Here is a 21655-nt window from a genome sequence, read left to right as displayed (position 1 = left end):
CATGCATCCTTGAAAGGAGAGAAGTACTTGGTTGATCTTGACTTCTATTCACTCTTGGTATGCTGTGCTTAAACAAGAGTTCACTAAGTATGTGAAATGCTAATGCACAGCAGACCAATGGACACGGTTAAAATAATATTGTCCTAACAAATCTTGCAATATATATATGTCCATGTTTTTTCTGCAAGATAATCATCATATGAAATTATGTACTCTGATTAAGATTATTGTTTACATATTATATGTGTATATCTTATATAAATGTTATATATATATTATATGTGTTATGTTTGCATCTTGTGCTATATAATTGACCTCATTTTAGGCCTAGATTGAGAGGGTATAAAAATGTATATTCTCATGATTGACAAATCCTTATCTTTTGAGGGTAGATTTGACTTGGAAAAAAATTAAAGCATAAGGTGGCTAGTGATGATTTTGTTTCCCATGTCACACAGTTCCAATGGCAATTTCAAAATGTTAAGTAACTACACTTTGCAATGTATTGCTCCTTTTGTAATACTGTCTATGTATTTATTAAGTGCTTTACCACTGTGTTATCTGTCATTTTCCCCAGTGCATTTGGAGGGTGGGCCATGGAGTTTAAATGAAGTAGTTTTCTTCTCTGCCCTTCAGGTGCTCATAGGCTGGTGGTGAAAACACTTCCGGTCAAGTTCAATCCTAATTGTTGCCCACTTGCCTGCAAAGACTGAAAATAAAACAGGAAAGTTTTGCTATTATCTATAACCATGCTTTGTAAAACTAAAGCAAGGGAATAGACCAGCAGACTTACAATTTATTTGGGCTCCTAATAACCCTTCCTGAATATTTTTTCTTGAGCCACCCATATTCTCGGTCTCATGGCAGATTGCAGCACCATCCCAAGGCAGGCAGCTGTTATTAGCCTCCTCCCATGATGCGTTAGGAAAAGCAGGTTTTAATCACTCAAAGTTGTGGCTCTCGCAGAATCTATTAATGTCAGTTAACTACCTTCAAAGGCTGACAGGATCCTGCTTTGGCACGCTGGAAAGAAGAAAGTGAAAGAAAAGCCAGCATCAGCCCTGTTCCTTCCACCTGTCCCAACCACTCTCACTATCCTTTGAGTGTATCTTGCTGTTGGTTTTCTCTCCCCAGCTCCTTGACAGCCTTTTGGCATTTGCATCTCTACTGGACAAAACATGATTAATTTAGTAATTGTCTAAAAGTAAACATCAAATTTTACATATTGTGAGCCCAATCAGAACTAGATCTTAAAATCAAGGCTAGTTTCACCTCCAGCTGTACTTATTGTCCAACATGGTAATCACTAGCCACATGTGGTCACTAGACACTTGGGATGTGGCCATTTGGAAGTGAAATATTCTCCAAGTATAAGATATACATCAGATTTTGAAGATTTATAATTTTAAAAAGCATGATTATGTTGAAGTGGTGCTATTTTGATATGGTGAGTTAATAAAATCTATTATTTAAGTCAACGTTACCTTTTCTGTTTCTTTTTTTCTTTTCTTGAAATGGGGTCTTGCTAAGTTACCTAAGCTGGCCTTGAACTTGTGATCCTTCTGCTTCAGTGCCTTAGTAGCCAAGATTAGAATCTTCACCAGTACATTCAGATTTTTAAATTTTTTTTCACTATGACTATTACAAAAATAAATTAAAAAAAAAACAAAATGTAAGTAACTCACAATCTGCTTTATTTTTCTAACACTGCCTTAGCGCATTAGATGACCCACAAGCTGGCTTTTTGATAGTTGTTTAATATAACTAGAAGAACACAATATATTTTTCCCTTCTTATTAAGTTTCTGCATATCTTTTCTCAACACAAATTACAAGGGATCTGGAGAAGGGTTTTATATTTCTCTGCCTTCTCACTTCTACCACTCAGCCTTGAAATCAGGACAAGATTTTAGGTGGTTGGCTACTCTAATGGTAGTAACATTTTGCTGAGTTGAAGATGAGGAAGAGACCCAGTATCCATAGAATCAGAGAAAAGTAACACTTTCTTATTTCATTCATTTTACTGAAACATATGAGTATGATAAATGTACTTTAATTGTTTGTACACTTTCAAGCTAAAGTGGTTTTCTACTGCCGCCCTTCATCCATCCCTAATCTCATTAGGCTGTTAATTCCCAGAGGACAGGAGCAGTAGTAGAAGTATCAGACACTGCCAATGTTAAGCAAATGTAATTCAATGATACCACTGGTCATTTTTTGCTTAAAAAACATGTTTTGTTTTTCACATGTCACTGAATTCAATTTTTATGACCCCTTTGACTTTACCACAATCTAAGGGTGACATCTTTAACACATATTTTCATGTAGTCAAGTGATTAAACAGGAGTTTCTGGTGAATTGTAATGCTTCCTTTTGTCCTCAAGTGTAAATTCACAGTTATTTTAAACATATAATCAGAAAGTTTATTTTGCCTGTTATCTCGAGGATAAAAATTGCTATCACTTGGAAGCAAAAGGTGAAATATGCTTTGCTTAAACTAGCAAAGCAAACTTTAGAATAGAACTGGCCAGTTTTAGAGGGAGTGTTGGGAGGTGATAGTGAACTCACCAACAACAGAAGGTATAATAATTTATATATTCTGATACTTTTTCTTTCTGATTAAAATTTTGCTACCTTTTTTTTTTTACTTTAAATCAACAATTCACCTAAGTCAAAAGAGTGTTTTATTAAAGTTAATTGTATCTTATAGTTTCTGACTATAGAGAGTTCATTTGAATCATGAATAAGATATTTATACTGGAAGTAACCTCATTTTTCATGGGCTGAAATTAATCCCTGTAATGCAGCAAAGGAAATAAATATATAAATAAATGCTTGTTTTCTTTGAGAACATCATCTCAATGTCTCTAAGTCTGTGGGGGTTCTTTGCGGCCTTAAGGGCCTCCTTTCCTTCGGTATTATCTCTATTCTTGAGGGCCAGACCCCCTGCTTTGCACAACTCAGGGGGGAAGTGGAGAGCTTTTTAAACAGCCCAATTTCTCGCCTTTGGAGAAGAGAAAAGGGTGCCCCGCCCCCATCTATGAAAAGAGGGATTTGGTAGTTTCACCGTCCTTAAGTCAAAGATTTAAGCCCCTATCCTCTCACCACTTAGGACCCCCCCCAGAGTTTATGGACCCCATCCCACCCTGCCCGAGCTACTCTGGACCGGCTCAGGAAACCCATGTCCCAGTCCCAGTTACCCTGGGTCTGTATGCAGAATTCACAGAGGACCTGTGTTACTTCCCTTGCGAAGAAACAAAATTATCGTGAAAATCTAGGTGGAAATCATTTCATTTTTGTTCCCCAAATAAGGGAAGCATGTGCTCAATCATCCCTGAGAAGAAGAACTTTCAGGGATAAAAGAGCGACCAGGTAATTTAGAAGAAAAACAGAAAGTGATCTCTGAGTGCCCTGGACTTCCTTTGGAGTTGGGGGAGTTGGGGGCGCTTAGACGCGTTGTCTTTGGGTCTGTAGAAAAAACAGCTGGAGATCAGGAAGCCTGAGGCTTCTAGGATCCTTTCCTGATCAAGTCCGAGAGATTTGGTGCGGGGTATTTTGATATTTTTTCCTTTTTGTGAGGTGGAACAAACACAACTCGGGCGCAGCGCGGCAGTTCCGAGCCTGCCAGCCGCGGGCGCCGGGCGCACCAATCAGCGCGCGCCTGCGCTCTATATATACGGCGGCGCGGCGCGGCGCTGCATCGGCGCACTGTTACTCGCACCCGAGTCCCAGGCCCTCAGCATGTCGGAGACCGCTCCCGCCGCCCCAGCCGCCGCGCCCCCGGCGGAGAAGACCCCCGTGAAGAAGAAGGCTGCCAAGAAGCCTGCGGGGGCGCGCCGCAAGGCTTCTGGACCCCCGGTGTCCGAGCTCATCACCAAGGCCGTGGCCGCCTCCAAGGAGCGCAGCGGCGTGTCTCTGGCCGCGCTCAAGAAGGCGCTGGCGGCCGCCGGCTACGACGTGGAGAAGAACAACAGCCGCATCAAGCTGGGCCTCAAGAGCCTGGTGAGCAAGGGCACCCTGGTGCAGACCAAGGGCACCGGCGCCTCCGGCTCCTTCAAGCTCAACAAGAAGGCGGCCTCCGGGGAAGCCAAGCCCAAGGCCAAGAAGGCAGGAGCGGCCAAGGCTAAGAAGCCCGCCGGCGCGGCCAAGAAGCCCAAGAAGGCGACGGGCGCAGCCACCCCCAAGAAGGCCGCGAAGAAGACCCCGAAAAAGGCCAAGAAGCCGGCTGCGGCTGCAGGGGCCAAGAAGGTGGCCAAGAGTCCTAAGAAGGCCAAGGTGGCCAAGCCCAAGAAGGTCAAGAGCGCTTCCAAGGCCGTGAAGCCCAAGGCCGCCAAGCCCAAGGTGGCCAAGCCCAAGAAGGCGGCTCCCCGGAAGAAGTAGAGTGTCATGGTCTCCCTCTCGAACCCAAAAGGCTCTTTTCAGAGCCACCACTGATCTCAAAAAAAGAGCTCGGCGCTGTAGCGTCCTTATCCCCTCGACGACCGGACTCGCGTGTGTCCGGACCGCGTCGGGCCTTCTTCCCACGGGCTTGGCAGTTGGTGGGCCGCGGGAGCCGCCCCCGGCGGCCGTCAGCGGGGCTCCTGGCCCGGCCTGCGGCCCAGGGGCGTTTCTCGCGGCAGAAGCACCCGGGACAGCCGCCAGCCCCGCCCCAGGGCGGAGCAGCCCTGCGACCGCGAAGGGGACGAGCCCGTGTTTACGGTCGACCCGGATTGGAGTGCCCCGCGGTTCGAAAGTCCCGCGCTGCTCCGGGTTGGCCCGCCCGCGCCCGCATCCTGCGTGTAATTGGCGGCAGCCGAGCCCTTCCGGCTTTCCGTAGGGTAGGGAGTCCCCTCTCCGCGCACCACGGGTCGGGCGGCGTTTACTGGGGACTTGGTGGCACCGGACCTTGCGGAGGGTGGGTGCGCCTCTGCCTGCTTCCCCTGCACAGAGGCCTTCGGAGGGCGCAGCCGCCTCCCGTCCCGCCCAGGCTGCTCCCAGGTCCTCGCCCTTCCGCGCTGGTCCGGATGGGTGTGGTGGTGCAGGCTTTGAAAACAACTTGGCCATTTTGCCCCGCGGATCCGCAATTTCAGATGAACTATAATTAGACTTGCTTTAAAAGGCTTTTTGGTTTCGTCCAGGTTTTCTACTTGTGAGCTGTCCGGTGTGTACGATGGGAGGCATGTTTCTACCTAATAAAGCCTTTAACTTTCATGAGCCGTCTTGGTCCTTCCCTAAGCGGCCTTTCCCTTGGGTGTAGATACGCTGGCTCCTGCTTTTTCGTATAGCGATGGGGCCTCCGGAGACCTGCTGCCGTTTTTTCCACCATTTCCACTAAATGAATCCACTGTGAGTTAATTCATGGGGGAAGTTTATCAGCTAGAAGGGAGGAAGGGAGGGATGCAAGAAAGGTCTCCCACTGGTTCTTCAGTAATTTTGTATTGTCAGTTTTACAGTAACAGGAGTGACTTACTGTTAGGTAAATCCCCTTTACCAAACGCTAAATTCCACAGATATGTGGGCTAAATTTCCGGATTATATTTAGTTCCTTTGTTCTTTACAGTCAATTCTGAGGTTAGGATCATTGTTTTGAGTATTCTCAGCACTATCTTCAATGCCAACAATACCTAAAACATTATTTTTTTAGAATTGTTTATTTTTGGCTTGTTTTGTTTTTACGTATGTCCTTTAAGATGCCTTCCAACTCCATCACCCCGCACCCAGTCACTCAAAAAAAAAAAAAAAGTTTTACTGGTATTGTGCTAAAATTATAAATTATTTATAGATATGAAGGTTTTGGGAATTTGTTCGTTTTGTACTGTCGAACCCATGGTCTTTTTACCACTAAGCTACATCTTTTTTTTTTTTTTTTTTCTGTTTTGAGACAGGGTCTCCTCAAGTTGATGAGGGTCTAGCTAGTTCAGTTAATAATGCTGGCTTGGAACCTGTGGTTCTCCCACCTCAGCCTCTTCACTTGGTGGGATTACAAGCATACCCAGGCCCCAGGCAAGAGTTTTATTCAAGAAATTTCTTGTTTTTCTGTCTAAGTATTTTTGTTTTCTACTCAATTTAAAATTTTCTCCAACTATCTTATTGCCTTTGATATTTATTTTCTTGCTGTTCAAAATAGCACCCTATAATATTTTAGTTTTTTTTTTTTTTTTTGAGAGTATCTCAAAGTGTACATTGAAGTCACTTGGTTATTGAAATTGATGCACAAGTGAATTAACAATTGTAGATCAGTCCTATCCATTGCTAAATAAGGTGAATATAAGTGTCAGCCACACAATAATTTTAAACCTCCTAGAAGCAACTAAAAAAACAAACCAAAAAACAATTAATTTTAATTATACTCTTAATTTACCTCAACATGTCCAAAACATTATCATCCAACAAAAAATACAAATATGAGATATTCTACATTGCACCCCTCCCCCCTCTTTAAAATCTCATGTGTATTTTACATTTACAACACAGTTCATAGTAGCCCATTTCCAGGGCTCCGTTAGCCTTCTATGCCTTGTGGACATATGAACAGTGCAACTCTAGAATGCTCTCTGGTCTCATCCTGGCCTACTGTGGTCTCATCTTTGGTTCAAATGATATTTTTAAAAATTATATCTTATGTTTACTAAAAACTTGAGTATAGATTATCTGACCTTAAACAACAGTAGTTGGTAGAGGCCATTGAACCAGTTTGAGCCAATCAAAACTTATTCAAAAACTGGAATTGAGTTATAGAAGCAGAGATGACCTGATGTCAGGGCATAGCAGGTGGCTTCCTAGACAATACAAAGGAAAAACCAAGGTATCCTTAGGGCAAAATGAGGAGAATAGAGCAAACCTGTCCAGAAAGGCCTGGGTGAGAGCTGTGCCCTGGGTTCTTTAGGCCATCTGAACTGTTGCCTGGGGCCACCTCACTTTCAATTTGAATCAGATTACAACAACCTGGACACTTAATTAAGATATTCCAAATATGCCTGCTACAGTTCCATATATTTAGGATGTTTAGGGTGTTCGTTTCTGTGCCCCTTTCTTCTTTATTTGAAATTACCAATTTACTTGACTTTGGTACCTCCTTCAAGAAATAGGGGAGGAATCTACCCAAGCAAAAAAAGTGATTTTATATTTTTCCTTCAGTGTTTTTTGGGATCTCAATATATTTGATTTTATATACTTACAAATGATTTTAATATTGAATATTCCCTGCAAAATTATTTCCATACATCAAAGATATTCTTTCAAACGTAATATTCCTTGAACTATAGTGAGCTAAAATTTCATAAAAACCTGCCTTTACAGTCTTCAGTAATATATTTCCTCAATTTGTTCATGTTCTTTAGTTTTGTCCATTCCCTTGCAGTTTTTCACATTGTTGTCTGGATAAGTTCTAATGAACTACTCTTTGAATCTTAAAATTGACCATTCTTAGAAAAAAATCCTGGTCTTTTGGTTTAGTTTATGAAACAGTCATGGAGGATAGTTTTTCCTCTACCCTGTTAGGTTCAGTAATTGAGGACCAGCAAATTTATCTGACAAAGGATAGATTAACAGGAGAATAAAAAAACTATATAATTTTAATAGTATTTTACTTGCACAGAGTTCATAAAAAGGAAGGAAAGCAGACAATGGAATTTATATAACATTGTAGCAAAGGAAAGGGAGCTTGGTCTTCAAGGCAGGGATACTTTTGGGGAAAATGAATAGGAAATATATGGGTAAGACTAAAGGAAGACAAGTGCTTCTTTAGGAAGATTTATTCTTCCAAACTCCTCTCAGTACCACCTCTTTACTTGAAGTAATACAGGTTGCTCTCCTGTTCCAGGCATAGGAAGGAGCAGGGGACACCTTTACAAGAAACATTAATGCAATCCTCACAGAGTGGAACTTATGCCCTAATTTTAGTTAGGTAAGGAGAAAACAGAATGCTTCCTGCAACTGTTGATTTTCAATTTCTTTCAGCTCAAAATAATACTTGTGACATTATGGCATATTTGGGGGTGACATTCTGATCCTCTTCAAAATCCATATTTGTCATTAATATTATCATTTCAGTTTTTCATCTAGTTTTATAAAATATTGGCAAGCGGCAATAATATATTCAAGTAATTCTCCCAAACACTGATAATTATGCCAAAATGACAATAAATGTTTCATAAACTAAGCTGCTGACCAACTCAACCATGAAAATTCAAGAAATTGTCTATGTATAATAGAAGAATAAATAAAATAACAGATGTTACAGGCTACTTGCAATGCATTATTCCAAACTTTCTTGCATAGTGATTTCATGGCTGAAAAAGTAAATTTCCTATTACTCCCAATGGGTAAAGCTCTAGGTTTTTGAGCTATGTGCCCTGAGGAAATATAGAAAGTGGGTTTGTTTGTGGTTGAAATCTGAACATGGCCATGAAAGGACTAGATCCTTAGAGGACTTAAGGGAACAGTGATTAAGGAAGCAGTGCCAAGGTCCTGGGAACTGGCTTTTGTAGTGCACTCACAGGATACCAAGCACTTTGCTGATTACCTTTGTTTGCAGAAATGCCCTTGTCTCAGCACTTTGAGGTAGGTACCATTATTCTCCCATTTTAGAGATGAAGAATGGAGACTTGGTAAATTTAAGGATTAAAACTAGTTATCTGTGAGTCAGTATAACTTCTACATACTAGCAATATTCCTCAGAAATATAATCCACATGGAACTAAAAATTTTCTAATGCCACATTAAAGTGAAAAACAAATGAAAACTAATGAAATATTATTTCAATAAGTAATTGAAAATATTCAGTTAAATATTTTTGGTGCTAGGTCATTGAAATTTGGGGGCAAATTTTGTTGATAAAAAGATATTAAGAGTATAGGTTTGGTGTGGACATGCTGGAAGTTATTTCTGCTAGAAATGTTAATTTGGCCATTTTAGCTAAATCTCTTAGGTTTAAATTCCTTTTCTATAAAATGGGAGAGATGGAATATTGCCTGGAAATGCTATAGTAAGAATCGTGCATAATTCAGGCCAATAGCTCCACATATTACTAAACCCATGAAAAAATAGAATGACTCTAGTGAATCCATTGTTTTATTGTCACTTTCTTCCATGAGTACCTCTTTAAAGTAAGATGATATTCAGTACTGAATGGATTTATAAAACCTTGTAAAGTTGAACCAGAGCACTTTAGTACTAAAAATTTTCAATTTGCTTAAAGTCAGCATTACATCCTGCAAGGATAAGTTGTCTCTTGGTAACTGAGAATGGCACTACCATCCAAATATCAGACTAAGCCAGGGCTCCATCTCAGATGCCTGAGAGTCATGCCACACCAAAGTATTCCAATCCAGAATACTTCTACAGGTGTATATTAGCATAATGAAGATGCCAAGGAAGGCCAGGTAGGATTTGAAACAACCAGTGCAGACATTCACCCTGAATCCAAAAACACTCAAAAAGGCCTTGAGTTGGGCTCTAGGAATGTACTCATTTTGCTCGTTTAGTTGCCCAGTGGTGTAAATGTCTATTACTTTTTTTTCAATCAAAACTGGTTAAGACCTCATTTGCATTAAAGCTTCCCTTCAATTACAATCTGCATTTGTCTGTGTTGGAATACTGATGAGTGTGATCTGCTGTCACTCACATGTAGTTCAATGGTTGCTAGTCAATCCTATGTAAGATTCCTGTGTAAACCATTTCCTATGGCTGTAAGAAAAATACCTACTGCTTACTGTGAGCACTGACTAAATGTCATCTTGTGACTTTCCAGTGTTTATAGTAACCAGCACTGAAAGTTACAAGAGTAAGATTTGATAAAGAGCCAGAAACAAGTCTGAGGTCTTTCAAAATTGTTTAACTCACATACCCACCCCCAAAAAGTAAATTTTGAAAGCAGCCTTAGAATCTTACAATATTACCACGGTTTTGAAGCTGTTTCTGTTACAATTTCTAAAGATTTAAAGTAAAAAATTGCAACGATCTTATCAAAAGGAAAAAAAAGCTACCAAGATGGTTAATCTCAAATTCTTGGTAAAGGACCAGTGCAAATCCATAAATACCTCCTAGTCTTGCTTGAAGTATAGGGACTTGTTCTGTAAAGCCAAGGAAAACTTACAGTAGGAAGCGTTTACCTACCTACGTACAGAATAGAGACCATTACGATGTTTCGAGCACTTTTAAAGTGAATTTTTAGGTGGCTCTTAAAAGAGCCTTTGTTATGAAGAGAATGGATTTACGCCCTCTCCCCGCGGATGCGGCGCGCCAGCTGGATGTCCTTGGGCATGATGGTGACGCGCTTGGCGTGGATGGCGCACAGGTTGGTGTCCTCGAACAGCCCCACCAGGTAGGCCTCGCTGGCCTCCTGCAGCGCCATGACGGCCGAGCTCTGGAAGCGCAGGTCGGTCTTGAAGTCCTGCGCGATCTCGCGCACCAGGCGCTGGAACGGCAGCTTGCGGATCAGCAGCTCGGTGGACTTCTGGTAGCGGCGGATCTCGCGCAGCGCCACGGTGCCGGGCCGGTAGCGGTGAGGCTTCTTGACGCCGCCGGTGGCCGGGGCGCTCTTGCGGGCGGCCTTGGTGGCCAGCTGCTTCCGCGGGGCCTTGCCGCCGGTGGACTTGCGGGCTGTCTGCTTCGTACGAGCCATCTGGGAGATTACACGTCAGAAACTGTAACAAAACTACTTGAAATTGTCCTTAAATATAGTTGAAATCATTCTGATTGGCCTTTGAACTTTTAAATAGTCCCGCGCAATATAATCATTGGTTGGAGAGTGACCTAGGTGATTGGTTAACTAGAAGAGAATCTGATTGGATAAATTGTTACCCTTTCAGACTTTTCTTTTGGTCTCAACGATCTGTGGACATAAAGGTTCAGAAGCCATAGGTCATCCAGCCTCTAAATACTATTTGTATAATGAATAATTTAAACCTCATGTTAAGCTGAGTCAGTCTCACTGGGAACCAAGATTAATTAATTTGTATTCGCAGGTTACCGTTGCGAATGCATAACCAGCCACTGTGGACCACAACAAGTGTTCCAACTTCGGTTTGGGAAAGAAAATTTGGCTTAAGTGGATTTAGGGAAAATTCGTGCTGCTTTATTATTAGGTAGGAGCAAACTTTCTTATCCTTTTTTTCTGAGTCTAAGTGATATTCCCGCTTGCCTTTTAAGGAACATTGTTGTTTTGTAATAAGATTTCTTGTACATATCGTGTTTTTCTGGAACTTTGTTTTTAAACATTACTGTTTTAGGAATATACATTAGTTGCTAAGACATTACGATGGGATTAAGAACATTTGTGGCATAACCCTAGTAATCAGATCTCCTTGTTGACACAGATCGCTCTGGATACAACTTGGAGAAAATGAATTTAGTTCTCTAGTGTGCTGTGGGTTGCAGTTTCCCTCAGATTTGTGGCTCTCAGTCTTCTTGGACAGCAGCACTGCGTGAATGTTGGCCCAAAGGAAGCTCAGTGTGATGGTGACTTTGCACTGCAGTTTGTTGAACTCCTTGTCATTAGGAAAGGTAGGTGGCGCGTCGTCCACCAGCTCCAGGATCGTGGCAGTTACTGAATAGCACAGCCAGGTAGACCCACGTTCTGGCCCAACACTCTCCGAGTATTTTCCTTTGCGAAGCGGGCGGTGGACTCGGCCAATGGGGAACTGCAGCCCAGTGCGGATGTGCGCATCTTGGCCTAGGCACCAGTTTTACCTCCTTGTTCGCCGTATCCAGATACAGCAATATGTAAAAAAAAAAAAGAGGAAATTCCGGCATAAAGGAAGCAGAAGCGTTGCAGCGAGAAAAAATCAACGGACTGTGCTGGGCTGTGAAAATGAGCCATCCTATTGGTCAAAATATGTTGCGTTTCTAGCCAATAGAAAGAGAGAGTTTTATTTGCATAACCCCGCCCATGATTTCAGAATCCAATCAGAAGTGGAAACTTTTAAACCCTCATTTGAATTACAGCGCTATAAATAAACCTGCTCAAGCTTGTTCCTCTTGTTTACTTTGTTGTGGAAAGTAGAAATATCATTTCAACAATTGTTAAGGACGGCTATGCCTGAACCCTCAAAGTCGGCTCCAGCCCCGAAGAAGGGCTCCAAGAAAGCCATTACTAAGGCGCAGAAGAAAGACGGCAAGAAGCGCAAGCGCAGCCGCAAGGAAAGTTACTCCATCTATGTATACAAGGTGCTCAAGCAGGTGCACCCCGACACCGGCATCTCGTCCAAGGCCATGGGCATCATGAACTCCTTTGTCAATGACATCTTCGAGCGCATCGCGGGGGAGGCCTCGCGCCTGGCGCACTACAACAAGCGCTCGACCATCACGTCCCGGGAGATCCAGACGGCCGTGCGCCTGCTGCTGCCCGGGGAACTGGCCAAGCACGCTGTGTCGGAGGGCACCAAGGCGGTCACCAAGTATACTAGTTCCAAGTGAGTCCCTGTGCAGGCCCCTTGTCATCAAACGGCTCTTTTCAGAGCCACCCACTTTGTTGAAAGAAAGTTCTGCCACTTTCTAACGGAAGTGAGGAAAACTTAAGTTGGTGGTTGTGACCAATTTATAGCTGAGGTTTCCCTCGGTCTGTCGCTCCCAATAAAGCACTTTATGTTATTGTAATTACCACTAGTTGTCGCTGCATAAGCCTTCGGCTGCTTTTCCAACTATTTCTGACCCAACTCATTTCTGATGGAGACAGTGATTTTCCTACTGGACCGTGAAGCGGGTAAGGGATTGGAAGGTACGGAATTACTGGGGATCCGGAGGCGGAGGCGGCGGGGGTCGCGCAGGCGGGAGGCAGAAGTTAATTCCTGAAGCTGGAACTGCTCCTGCAAGTTATGTGGTAGACATTGGGGCAATGAGAAGCGAGATTCGTGGTCTTCCTGGGACCTCAATGGAGCATACCTTCAGTTCTGCACCATGAAAGTGATTTTTAGTTTCGTGGTTATTGACAACAACTAGAACTTAGGTAAATTTGGACCCGCAGGTGTCGTCTCAAACTTCCGGTTCCGGCTTTTGCCTAGAAAAGGGCGTGGATGTTTTCTGGAGCTCAGAGGAATAAAGGGTTTGAATTTCGCGCCCTTATCTGGCGCTCCTTGGTAATGGGCTAGGAGGGCCCATTTTGAACACAGTGGTTTTCCCCAGGCCTTTTCCGAAGAACCCAGGACTCCCAAAGTAATGACTAGAAACTCTGGAAGTGTGCTGGTCGAGAGGAGTTCAGAGGAGCCTGTCTGGGTCCGGGGTCGGGGGTTGGGGAAGAGCGGAGCCCGGGGAGTGGACTTCTATCTTACGACTGAATATGGGAAAAACAAAATATTTCCCAGCGACATGTGAGATTCAGTAACGTTTTCATATGAAAGAAAATTTAAAGAAGATTTTAAAATGCCTGGATCCCACACATGATGTCAGTGGTCCACTGTAGGAAAAGCACTTTGTATCAGCATATGCAAAATTCTGTTGTAAAAGAGATCCTTGATTAAAAATCAACAATTTTTGCATTTTAGACTGTAAATCGGCCCATCCTTCCCCTCAAAACATTAACCACTCAGCCTGCAGTTTAAGGAACACCTGGGGAGAGATCGGTTAACATTTCTACTAGTTTTCAGTGATCTCTCAAGTAGAAGGAGGTAGGATTTTCTCCCCAGTTTGTCTTTATACCTTGGTTTCGCCTGCCTTTTTTCATCCTTCCTTTTCTCTTATTTTCCTTTCCTTCTTTTTTTTCTTTCAAATAGAAAATCAAGGATTCTTGATTTTTTTTTTTTTAAACCTAAACACTGTAACTTTCTTTGATAATCCCAAGCCAAAACTCAGTCCTCTTACACTCAAAGGTAGGCATTTTTACTATTGGTGCTGACACTTAGTCTTTTACAAAGGCTTAGGGGCTTTCCCCCCCCTAATTTGTTTCTCTCTCTCTCTTTCCCTCTCTCTCTCTCTCTCTCTCTCTCTCTCTCTCTCTCTCTTTCTCTCTCTCAGATGTTTGGGCTCTGGGGATAGTAGGGAGAAGCCATACATGATCATAAATCTTCCTTGTTGATTCTTTTAAAGCTTCATCTTTGGACATGGCAGAGCCAGGGAACAAACCCACAAACTTAGGTGAAACCAGGTTTTATCTAACCCCTTCCATAATAAATTCTCACATTTTCTCAAGAGTTGCGTATTTGAGTTACAGAATAAATGAAAGGAAAAAAAAAGAAAAGAAAAAGAAAGAAAACTGCACAACAATCCAGTTCTCCTTTTTAGTAATGGAAAGATTTGCCTCTTTAACCAACAAAGATGCCTGAACACAGGAAAATGAGAAGAGGGGTGGTGGGAGAGTTTCAATTTGAGGAAAGGTTGCTAGATTTTGGAAAAAGGAAGGCCTCACAGTGACACAGATAACAGAAGTGTCCAGGCCCAGAGAGTGTGCATGGTTGAGAGCAGCACTGGGTGAATGTGGGCCCAGGTGGAGGGAGCAGGTCCCGGAGAGCACCTTGGAAGGGCAGATCTTTTTTTTTAATGATGTTGATGGACCTTTATTTTATCTGTTTATTTATAAGTAGCGCTGAGACTCCAACCCAGACCCTCATACATGCTAGGCAAGTGCTCTACCAGGGAGTGGTAACCCCAGCCCCCCTGGGGAGGGCATGTCTTGTCCTGGGCTTCTCCCTCTTGGCTTCCTGAAGGCCCTGAGGTCAGCCAGGTTGCTCCAGGATGTTCCGCGATGTTCTCTTCATCACCAGCCCATAGTAATGGTGGGACGTGAATGTGGATCGAGGTCTGTGAAGCTGGAGCCAAAATAAACCTTTCCTCCTTTAAGCACATTTTCTTTCAGGTATTTTGTCACAGTTATGGAAAGTATACTGTCACAATAGCAAACCTGCCTTTCCTCTACCTTTCAATGTCTTGTTGAGCTTGTCTTATAGACAATGCTTAGAAATTGATTTTTTCCTTTCTTTCTCTTTTTTTAAATTTTTATTTTTAGTTTGGGTACTGGGTATCCAACCCAGAGTCTCCCACTGTTAGGCCGTGCTCATCTTCGGAGCTACACTCACAAACTTATTTTATTTTTTATTTCAAGATAAGCCTTCCCTAAATTGTTCAGGCTGCCCTAGATCATGTGATCCTCCTACTTCACCTTCCCAGGTATCTGGGATTACAGGTGTGCACCAGTATGGCCAGCTAAGGATATTTAACTATTTAGTAAGAAATGGGAAGAAAGTGGTCTACTTTGCCTTAATTAAGAATTAAATGTCTTTACGCTTTTGAAATAATCTTTATGTATTATCTCAATGTCATGATACGGGAGAGTATATTTCCAACTCCTATTTTCAAGTTAATTTCCAAATTATCACCACTTCTAGTCCTGTAGTCCTCTCTGTTTCCTTGTGTTGAGCTAGATTTACTGCCACAAGAGTGACATTTGCACAGAGGCTGGATGACTTGTGCCTTCTGGATTGTCTCAAAGCAGCCCTTAATTGACCGAAGGAATTTGGAATTTATCACCTCAAAATATGTTAACCTGGAAAATTGAGTTAAAGGCTCTTGAAGACAGCACAATTTTATCTCATGTTAAACTCCCATGTGCAAAGTTTCTTACCTGTACCTAGAGAAAGAAGATATTCCTATCCTCTGATGGTATCAGGGAGTCAATGTGGAAAAAACTCTGTAAAAACCAGCCTTGCTAAACTAACCCTCATCTCCCCGTCAGTTCTGCCCTAGTCTAAGTTGCTTGGTCTTGTCCTGTTTTCACAGTTTCCTACTCTGTCCAACTTATGTGTGTAGGTCAAGTGCTTCTTAAGGCTTCGATGCCATGTATGAAAAAATTAAATAAATTGAAATGCTTTTATCTTGTCTATCTATTTTGATAGGACAAAACCAACAACCAAGAATCAGTAGAGGAAAAAATTTTCCTCCTGTGTAATAACCTCAGGGAAGGAATTTTTTCCCCCCAAGGATGTAAAGTCACATATTTTCATTGCTTGTATTAAAGAAAAAATATATATTTATTTCAAGCAAACCATGTCTTGCTTTCACTGCTAATGGGGTTGGAGTCATTATTGCTACATTTTCTGTCCTATTTGAATGGAACAGGTGACACCCAATATCTCTCTAAATCCTAAATCACACATTTTTTTCCCCCAAAGATCTTTAGAATTTACTGACATTGAAAATCTTGATGACAGTATTTCATCAAGTTATTTCCTGAATATCAGATGCCAAGTGCTTGTTGATTTATCGGACTCAAGATGACGTGCATCAGTGGAAGATGTTGTTTGTTTCATCTGTGACTGCATCAATATAGAATCCTGATGCTATGGCTGCATGTACTCCACTCCTTCTTCTAGTCTGGGTTTTTGAATCAGCCCTTAATGTTGGCTTCTATCTTTATGTAACCCTGTACATTTCCATTGCTCCAGCTAAAAGCCTATTTGTTCAGGAAATTTAACAAGCGTAACTTCTGACCATTGGCTTCTGACATCCCTCCGTTTTTTAATATACCTGACATTATACTGAAGTATTTAATTAGCCCACCATTCTGGCTTCTTCACCCATAAGATCTGAACTCAAATGTCTCCTTTTGCTGATGGTGGCCCTCCCCACCCCGTTCATGCCAACTTCTTTCCTTCCAATATTTTTCTCCACACCACGCATTACAAAAAACTCTACATTGTACCATGTACACCTTTACCTTTTTGTGAGCTTTCTCAACAAGAACATTAGTACCCAGAGGGCCCAGGTTGCTCTCAGCTTTGTCCGCCATGTTTCAGGCACCTAGAATGGTCACTGACATTTAGCAGGTCCTATCAGATGAATGTTGAAAAAATGCTGAACACATGTGTCTTTCATAAACTTTATTGATTTTTATAATTTACGGTGATCAGTCTCCTTCTTGTACTCTTATATATCCCTCAAATCTTCATTTTGTATGCAAATGATATACTGCTTCTTGATCATCATATATATATGTGTGTGTGTGTGTGTGTGTGTGTGTGTGTCCTCACTTCTCAAAAGACTGTCAATCTTTTAGGAAAATATCTTAAATATATATTTGGTGCCGTTGAAAGTGAAGACAGTCATTAAAAATAATAGAACTCTAAAACTGAAAGTCATATATCAGAAGATTTGAGAGAAGACAAACTGTTAAGAGAAAATGAGCACCTTTACTCTCCTGCCAGTTTCCCTGGGTCAAATCGTTGTTCAGTGACAAATGTGACTTAAGAATAGATCAGCATTTATTTTTCTGTACTTTCCTTCCCCCCTTCCAGGTAGTGGGTAATCAACCCGGGTGTACTCTACCTTTGAACTATAACCTAACCCTTATTATTTTTTTATTTTGAGATAGGGTCTCTCTAAATTGCCCAGACTGGTCATGAACCTGCCATCTCTTGTCTCCCAAGGATTATGTGTTCATGAAAGTTAGTGTCTGTCTCTCTCTCTTTCTTTTCATTCTTTCTTTCTTTTCTTTTTTTTTTTTTTTTTTAATTAGTGCTGGGGATGGAACCCAGGGGTTCACACATGATGCTAGGAAATGCTCTAACACTAAGCAACATCCCCAGGCGGCAGATTTCTCACACCCAAGTCCTTGTTCCTATGTTCTTTGAGTATGAGTAGATCTTTGGATCTGAGCCTTCAGAAGTAATGATCCCCCTCCAACTGGGTGCCATCCGTTCCTGTCTAATGTGACATAAAATGGAAAACAGTACTTTATCTCCTAGCTATCTTTTTTTTTTTTTTTTGATTTTTTATGTTCCTTGACATGAGAGCTTACAATTAATGAATCATAGTCATATTTATAATAGTGTTTCATTTTGTTTAATCTCACTTGAGTATTTCTGTGCTAGATAGTGTGTATTTTCTCATTTCTTAGAACGACCTAGAGACTCCTCATATTTATTTATGAGCTTCAACGTTATGAAAGGATTCAGGAAATAATATCCTTAAGCATTCCACTTGGGCAAGTTGATTATGGCCAACTGAGGGCACTTGTTGAAGAGCAAAATCAGTTTTTCCATGAATTCACTTTACCTGCCTAAAGAGGATGTCATAAATTTCCTTTAGGAATCTTATCAAACAGGGAAGATGACATATATCATGGAAGAGACTGGAGGTCAACACAGCGCCAAGCAGACTATCTTGTATCCTGAGGACCCCTATCTCTTTCCTCAAAATCAGATTCCCCGAGGTACCGTGCCCCCTTGAAGAGTATAGCAGCTTCTAGAGCTCACTGGTCTTTTGAGTATTCATTTTCTTTCTTGTATAACCCACATACCCTTTAATATGTTGTCTATTTATTTCACAGACTGATTATCAAACCCTCAGAGTGTTGGGAAAGTATTCCCTCTCAACTAAAATTCTAGTTGGTCAATTATCAACTTTAAAGATACAAGGGGGTAGAGATTGGTGGAGAGGTTTCAGAAATAAGCAGAATATTCTGTTTGTAACCAAAGGAGAAAATTTCAAGGGCAGGAAGGTTGGGAATGGTAGTGGAGAATCATGCAAAAGTTTTTTTTCCAGTCAGGAGGTGATAGTCAGTGTTACCCTGGGCAAGGAAAATAAATTTTTAAGATCCATCAGTTCTCTAGCATCTAGAATGCAGTCCTTGTCCCATTTTCGTTGTTCAAGTCCTGAAATTAGAGGTGGGCTGTGATGAAGAATCATGTGTTCCCTTCCTCCCTCTTCCCCGTAGTGAAGTTAAGAAGTAGATTTTCCTGGCCTTCTGGGAAAGGTTCTGAACCCATTCCTTTGGAAAATTATAAATCCCAATTCCGGAAAGGAACGAGTGGCCCAAAGTCAACAATGAGCGGAAAGACTCCAGCCCACAGTTGGTTTAAAAAAAAGAAAAAAAAAAAAATTGAATTGATGCAATTATCATTGGTTTTGAAGTAAGGCTCATCCTGTATGATTGGTGATTGGATAAAACACAAGCCTTACAGTAGATGGAAGAGCTGTATGCAAATGAAGGATTCAAATTCTGTTTGCCCATTGGGTATTTCCCATTAGCCAATAGGAGAGCTCCGCACAGCCTACCTCCAATCAGTATAAATATGTCTCATTTCCAGGCCTTCATGGCATTTTACCTGCGTTTTCTGTAGAACCTTTCGTTTTTCTTAAACTAAGCTAAAATGTCTGGACGCGGCAAGCAAGGCGGGAAAGCTCGTGCCAAGGCCAAGACGCGCTCCTCTCGCGCCGGTCTCCAGTTCCCGGTGGGACGTGTGCATCGGCTGCTGCGCAAGGGCAACTACTCCGAGCGGGTCGGGGCCGGAGCGCCCGTCTACCTGGCGGCGGTGCTCGAGTACCTGACCGCCGAGATCCTGGAGCTGGCTGGCAACGCGGCCCGCGACAACAAGAAGACGCGCATCATCCCGCGCCACCTGCAGCTGGCCATCCGCAACGACGAGGAGCTCAACAAGCTGTTAGGCCGCGTGACCATCGCGCAGGGCGGTGTCCTCCCCAACATCCAAGCGGTGCTGCTGCCCAAGAAGACCGAGAGCCACCATAAGGCTAAGGGGAAATAAGGCGTTGGTAACTCACTGGCCTCTTTCGGTTTTCCATGAGCCGGAAAAATTATCAAGGTTATAAACAAAAGGCTCTTTTAAGAGCCACCCACTATTTCTGTGAAATGAGCTGTTATGCTTAGTTAGGCTCTAAAAAGAAAATTGGTTGGCCCTAGTGGTTACTCAGTAGTTTTTAAAGGTGGGGGAAAAGCTATACACAGCAAAACGTAGTGCCGCGGGAATACTAACCTTTTGCAGAAACACAAAGTTGACTACTGTGGGGAGAAGGAAATAACACAATGACCCTTCCTGTTTCACATAAGCCGCTGTGTGTGGCAAGTTGAATAGCTAACCAAGTGAGTATTCCCTCAACAGATGGGAATACTGCTCTACATAAAACACCCCTCAGGTCAATCCTGAGTACAAAAACAGTTGGATATAGCTCAGTGCACACTTCCCTACTTCCCTAACATGCTCAAGGTGCTGGGTTCTATCCTCAGTGTAAATCAAAACCCAAATAAAGCAATGAAGAGCAAAATGAACTTAGCGATTAACTTTAAGCAATTAATCCTACAAAGTCAATTTTTACAATGTTCACCCTACTAGTGCCATGCCCAGGTAAAATTTCATTTCAAATGAAACCCACACACCAGTTTCCCTAAATGGCTTCCAAGACATTTTAATAGTTTTTTTTTTTTTTCTTTTGCCAGCATTTATTGGGTATTCCCGTGTAGATCTGTGTGTTGTCTTGTTCAGACATTGTGGTACAATACTTTCGTTTACAATAGACACAGACTCAAAAAAAATAAATAAATTAAAAAATAAAAAATAAAATAAAATAAATAAAAGAATGTGAAAATAGCTACCGGGAAGAGCAGGGTGTCGGATTTGTGCATCAACCTGTAGGCAGCTCTTTATCCGGAGACCTCAGCAAGGAGATGAACCAATCCAGGAAAAGCGCGGGTACTTTTGAATTTCTTGGGCCCAATAGTCAGTAATCTGACTGTATAAAAGGAAGGGTGGCTTTTAGCGTTCACAGTAGTTTGTGAAGACGTTCCTTCGGTTTTCCGCATGGCTCGCACTAAGCAGACAGCCCGCAAGTCCACCGGCGGCAAGGCGCCGCGGAAGCAACTGGCCACCAAGGCGGCCCGCAAGAGCGCCCCGGCCACCGGCGGCGTCAAGAAGCCTCACCGCTACCGGCCCGGCACCGTGGCGCTGCGCGAGATCCGCCGCTACCAGAAGTCCACCGAGCTGCTGATCCGCAAGCTGCCGTTCCAGCGCCTGGTGCGCGAGATCGCGCAGGACTTCAAGACCGACCTGCGCTTCCAGAGCTCGGCCGTCATGGCGCTGCAGGAGGCCAGCGAGGCCTACCTGGTGGGGCTGTTCGAGGACACCAACCTGTGCGCCATCCACGCCAAGCGCGTCACCATCATGCCCAAGGACATCCAGCTGGCGCGTCGCATCCGGGGAGAGAGGGCGTAAAAGCAACACGCTTTTGGCCTAGTGTAAATGACCCAAAGGCTCTTTTCAGAGCCACCTAAGTGTTACAAGGAAAGCAGCTGTGAACGCTTAAGAATGGCAGTTACTGTTTCCAACTTGGCTATTTACTATCATCCCTTTAGCTTCTATATTTCCACATGGGTGAAAAACGGCTTCTGCTTTCAGTCTTAATTTACTTGACATCTTCTGCAGTGCTTTGAAATCTTCAGAGAAAAACTCCAGCATAATTTTCGAATTTGCACTTGTCAGTCTCGTAGATGGAAGACTTGATGCCAGCCTCTTGCACATGCTTCTAGGTGGGGCTTGCTCCCAATTTATGATGTCATCTGAGACCAATTAGTTTCCTAATTATTATAAATGGAGGTAACCTGGTAATCATTCTGATGAGCGTTTTCAGGCATATAGCAATTTCCCCAAGCTGTAAATTGTTTTCCTTTTGATTTTTAAAGATTTGAAATAATACAAGCTTTAGCTTTCTTAAATCCTTTTTTATTTGGCATTACTAAGTTGCATTGATCTCAGTTTAGAAATAAAATTGCAGCATATGTTTAAAAATTAAATAATAGAAGTTCATATTCAAGGGAAAATATTACTGAACATTTTAATAAAGACTAGTGCCACCATTTAATATTGGGTTAAGCACTTGCTGCTATTAGGGAAATGATCTGGGAGGGCTGGAGAGCAAATGGGGGTTTTTAATTTTGGCAGGAATGGCATTTCCACATT

The 21655-nt window shown here is 42.5% G+C and overlaps 5 protein-coding genes across 5 annotated transcripts; 4 read left to right on the top strand and 1 right to left on the bottom strand.

Moving 5' to 3' along the window:
* Positions 1-3710: 3710 nt before the first annotated feature.
* H1-2 (H1.2 linker histone, cluster member) lies at positions 3711-5189 on the top strand. The gene has a single exon (XM_076857953.2). It carries the CDS (start codon positions 3741-3743, stop codon positions 4377-4379), a length of 639 nt encoding a protein of 212 aa, XP_076714068.1. The 5' UTR covers positions 3711-3740; the 3' UTR covers positions 4380-5189.
* A 4913-nt stretch (positions 5190-10102) lies between these two features.
* LOC143400974 (histone H3) lies at positions 10103-10602 on the bottom strand. The gene has a single exon (XM_076857952.2). The coding sequence runs from the start codon at positions 10600-10602 to the stop codon at positions 10192-10194; it is 411 nt and encodes a 136-aa protein (XP_076714067.1). The 3' UTR covers positions 10103-10191.
* Positions 10603-11839: 1237 nt separating this feature from the next.
* H2bc3 (H2B clustered histone 3) lies at positions 11840-13458 on the top strand. Its single transcript, XM_076857950.2, has one exon. It carries the CDS (start codon positions 12015-12017, stop codon positions 12393-12395), a length of 381 nt encoding a protein of 126 aa, XP_076714065.1. The 5' UTR covers positions 11840-12014; the 3' UTR covers positions 12396-13458.
* Positions 13459-19037: 5579 nt separating this feature from the next.
* On the top strand, positions 19038-20263 carry H2ac4 (H2A clustered histone 4). The gene has a single exon (XM_076857949.2). It carries the CDS (start codon positions 19058-19060, stop codon positions 19448-19450), a length of 393 nt encoding a protein of 130 aa, XP_076714064.1. The 5' UTR covers positions 19038-19057; the 3' UTR covers positions 19451-20263.
* A 237-nt stretch (positions 20264-20500) lies between these two features.
* LOC143400971 (histone H3) lies at positions 20501-21134 on the top strand. Its single transcript, XM_076857948.2, has one exon. The coding sequence runs from the start codon at positions 20501-20503 to the stop codon at positions 20909-20911; it is 411 nt and encodes a 136-aa protein (XP_076714063.1). The 3' UTR covers positions 20912-21134.
* The last annotated feature ends 521 nt before the right edge of the window (positions 21135-21655 follow it).

Source organism: Callospermophilus lateralis, chromosome 6 (genome assembly GCF_048772815.1).
Source record: "Callospermophilus lateralis isolate mCalLat2 chromosome 6, mCalLat2.hap1, whole genome shotgun sequence".
NCBI classification, from domain to species: Eukaryota; Metazoa; Chordata; class Mammalia; order Rodentia; family Sciuridae; genus Callospermophilus; species Callospermophilus lateralis.
Note: the sequence above shows the minus strand (reverse complement) of the source record. Positions and strands in the feature narration are given on the sequence as shown.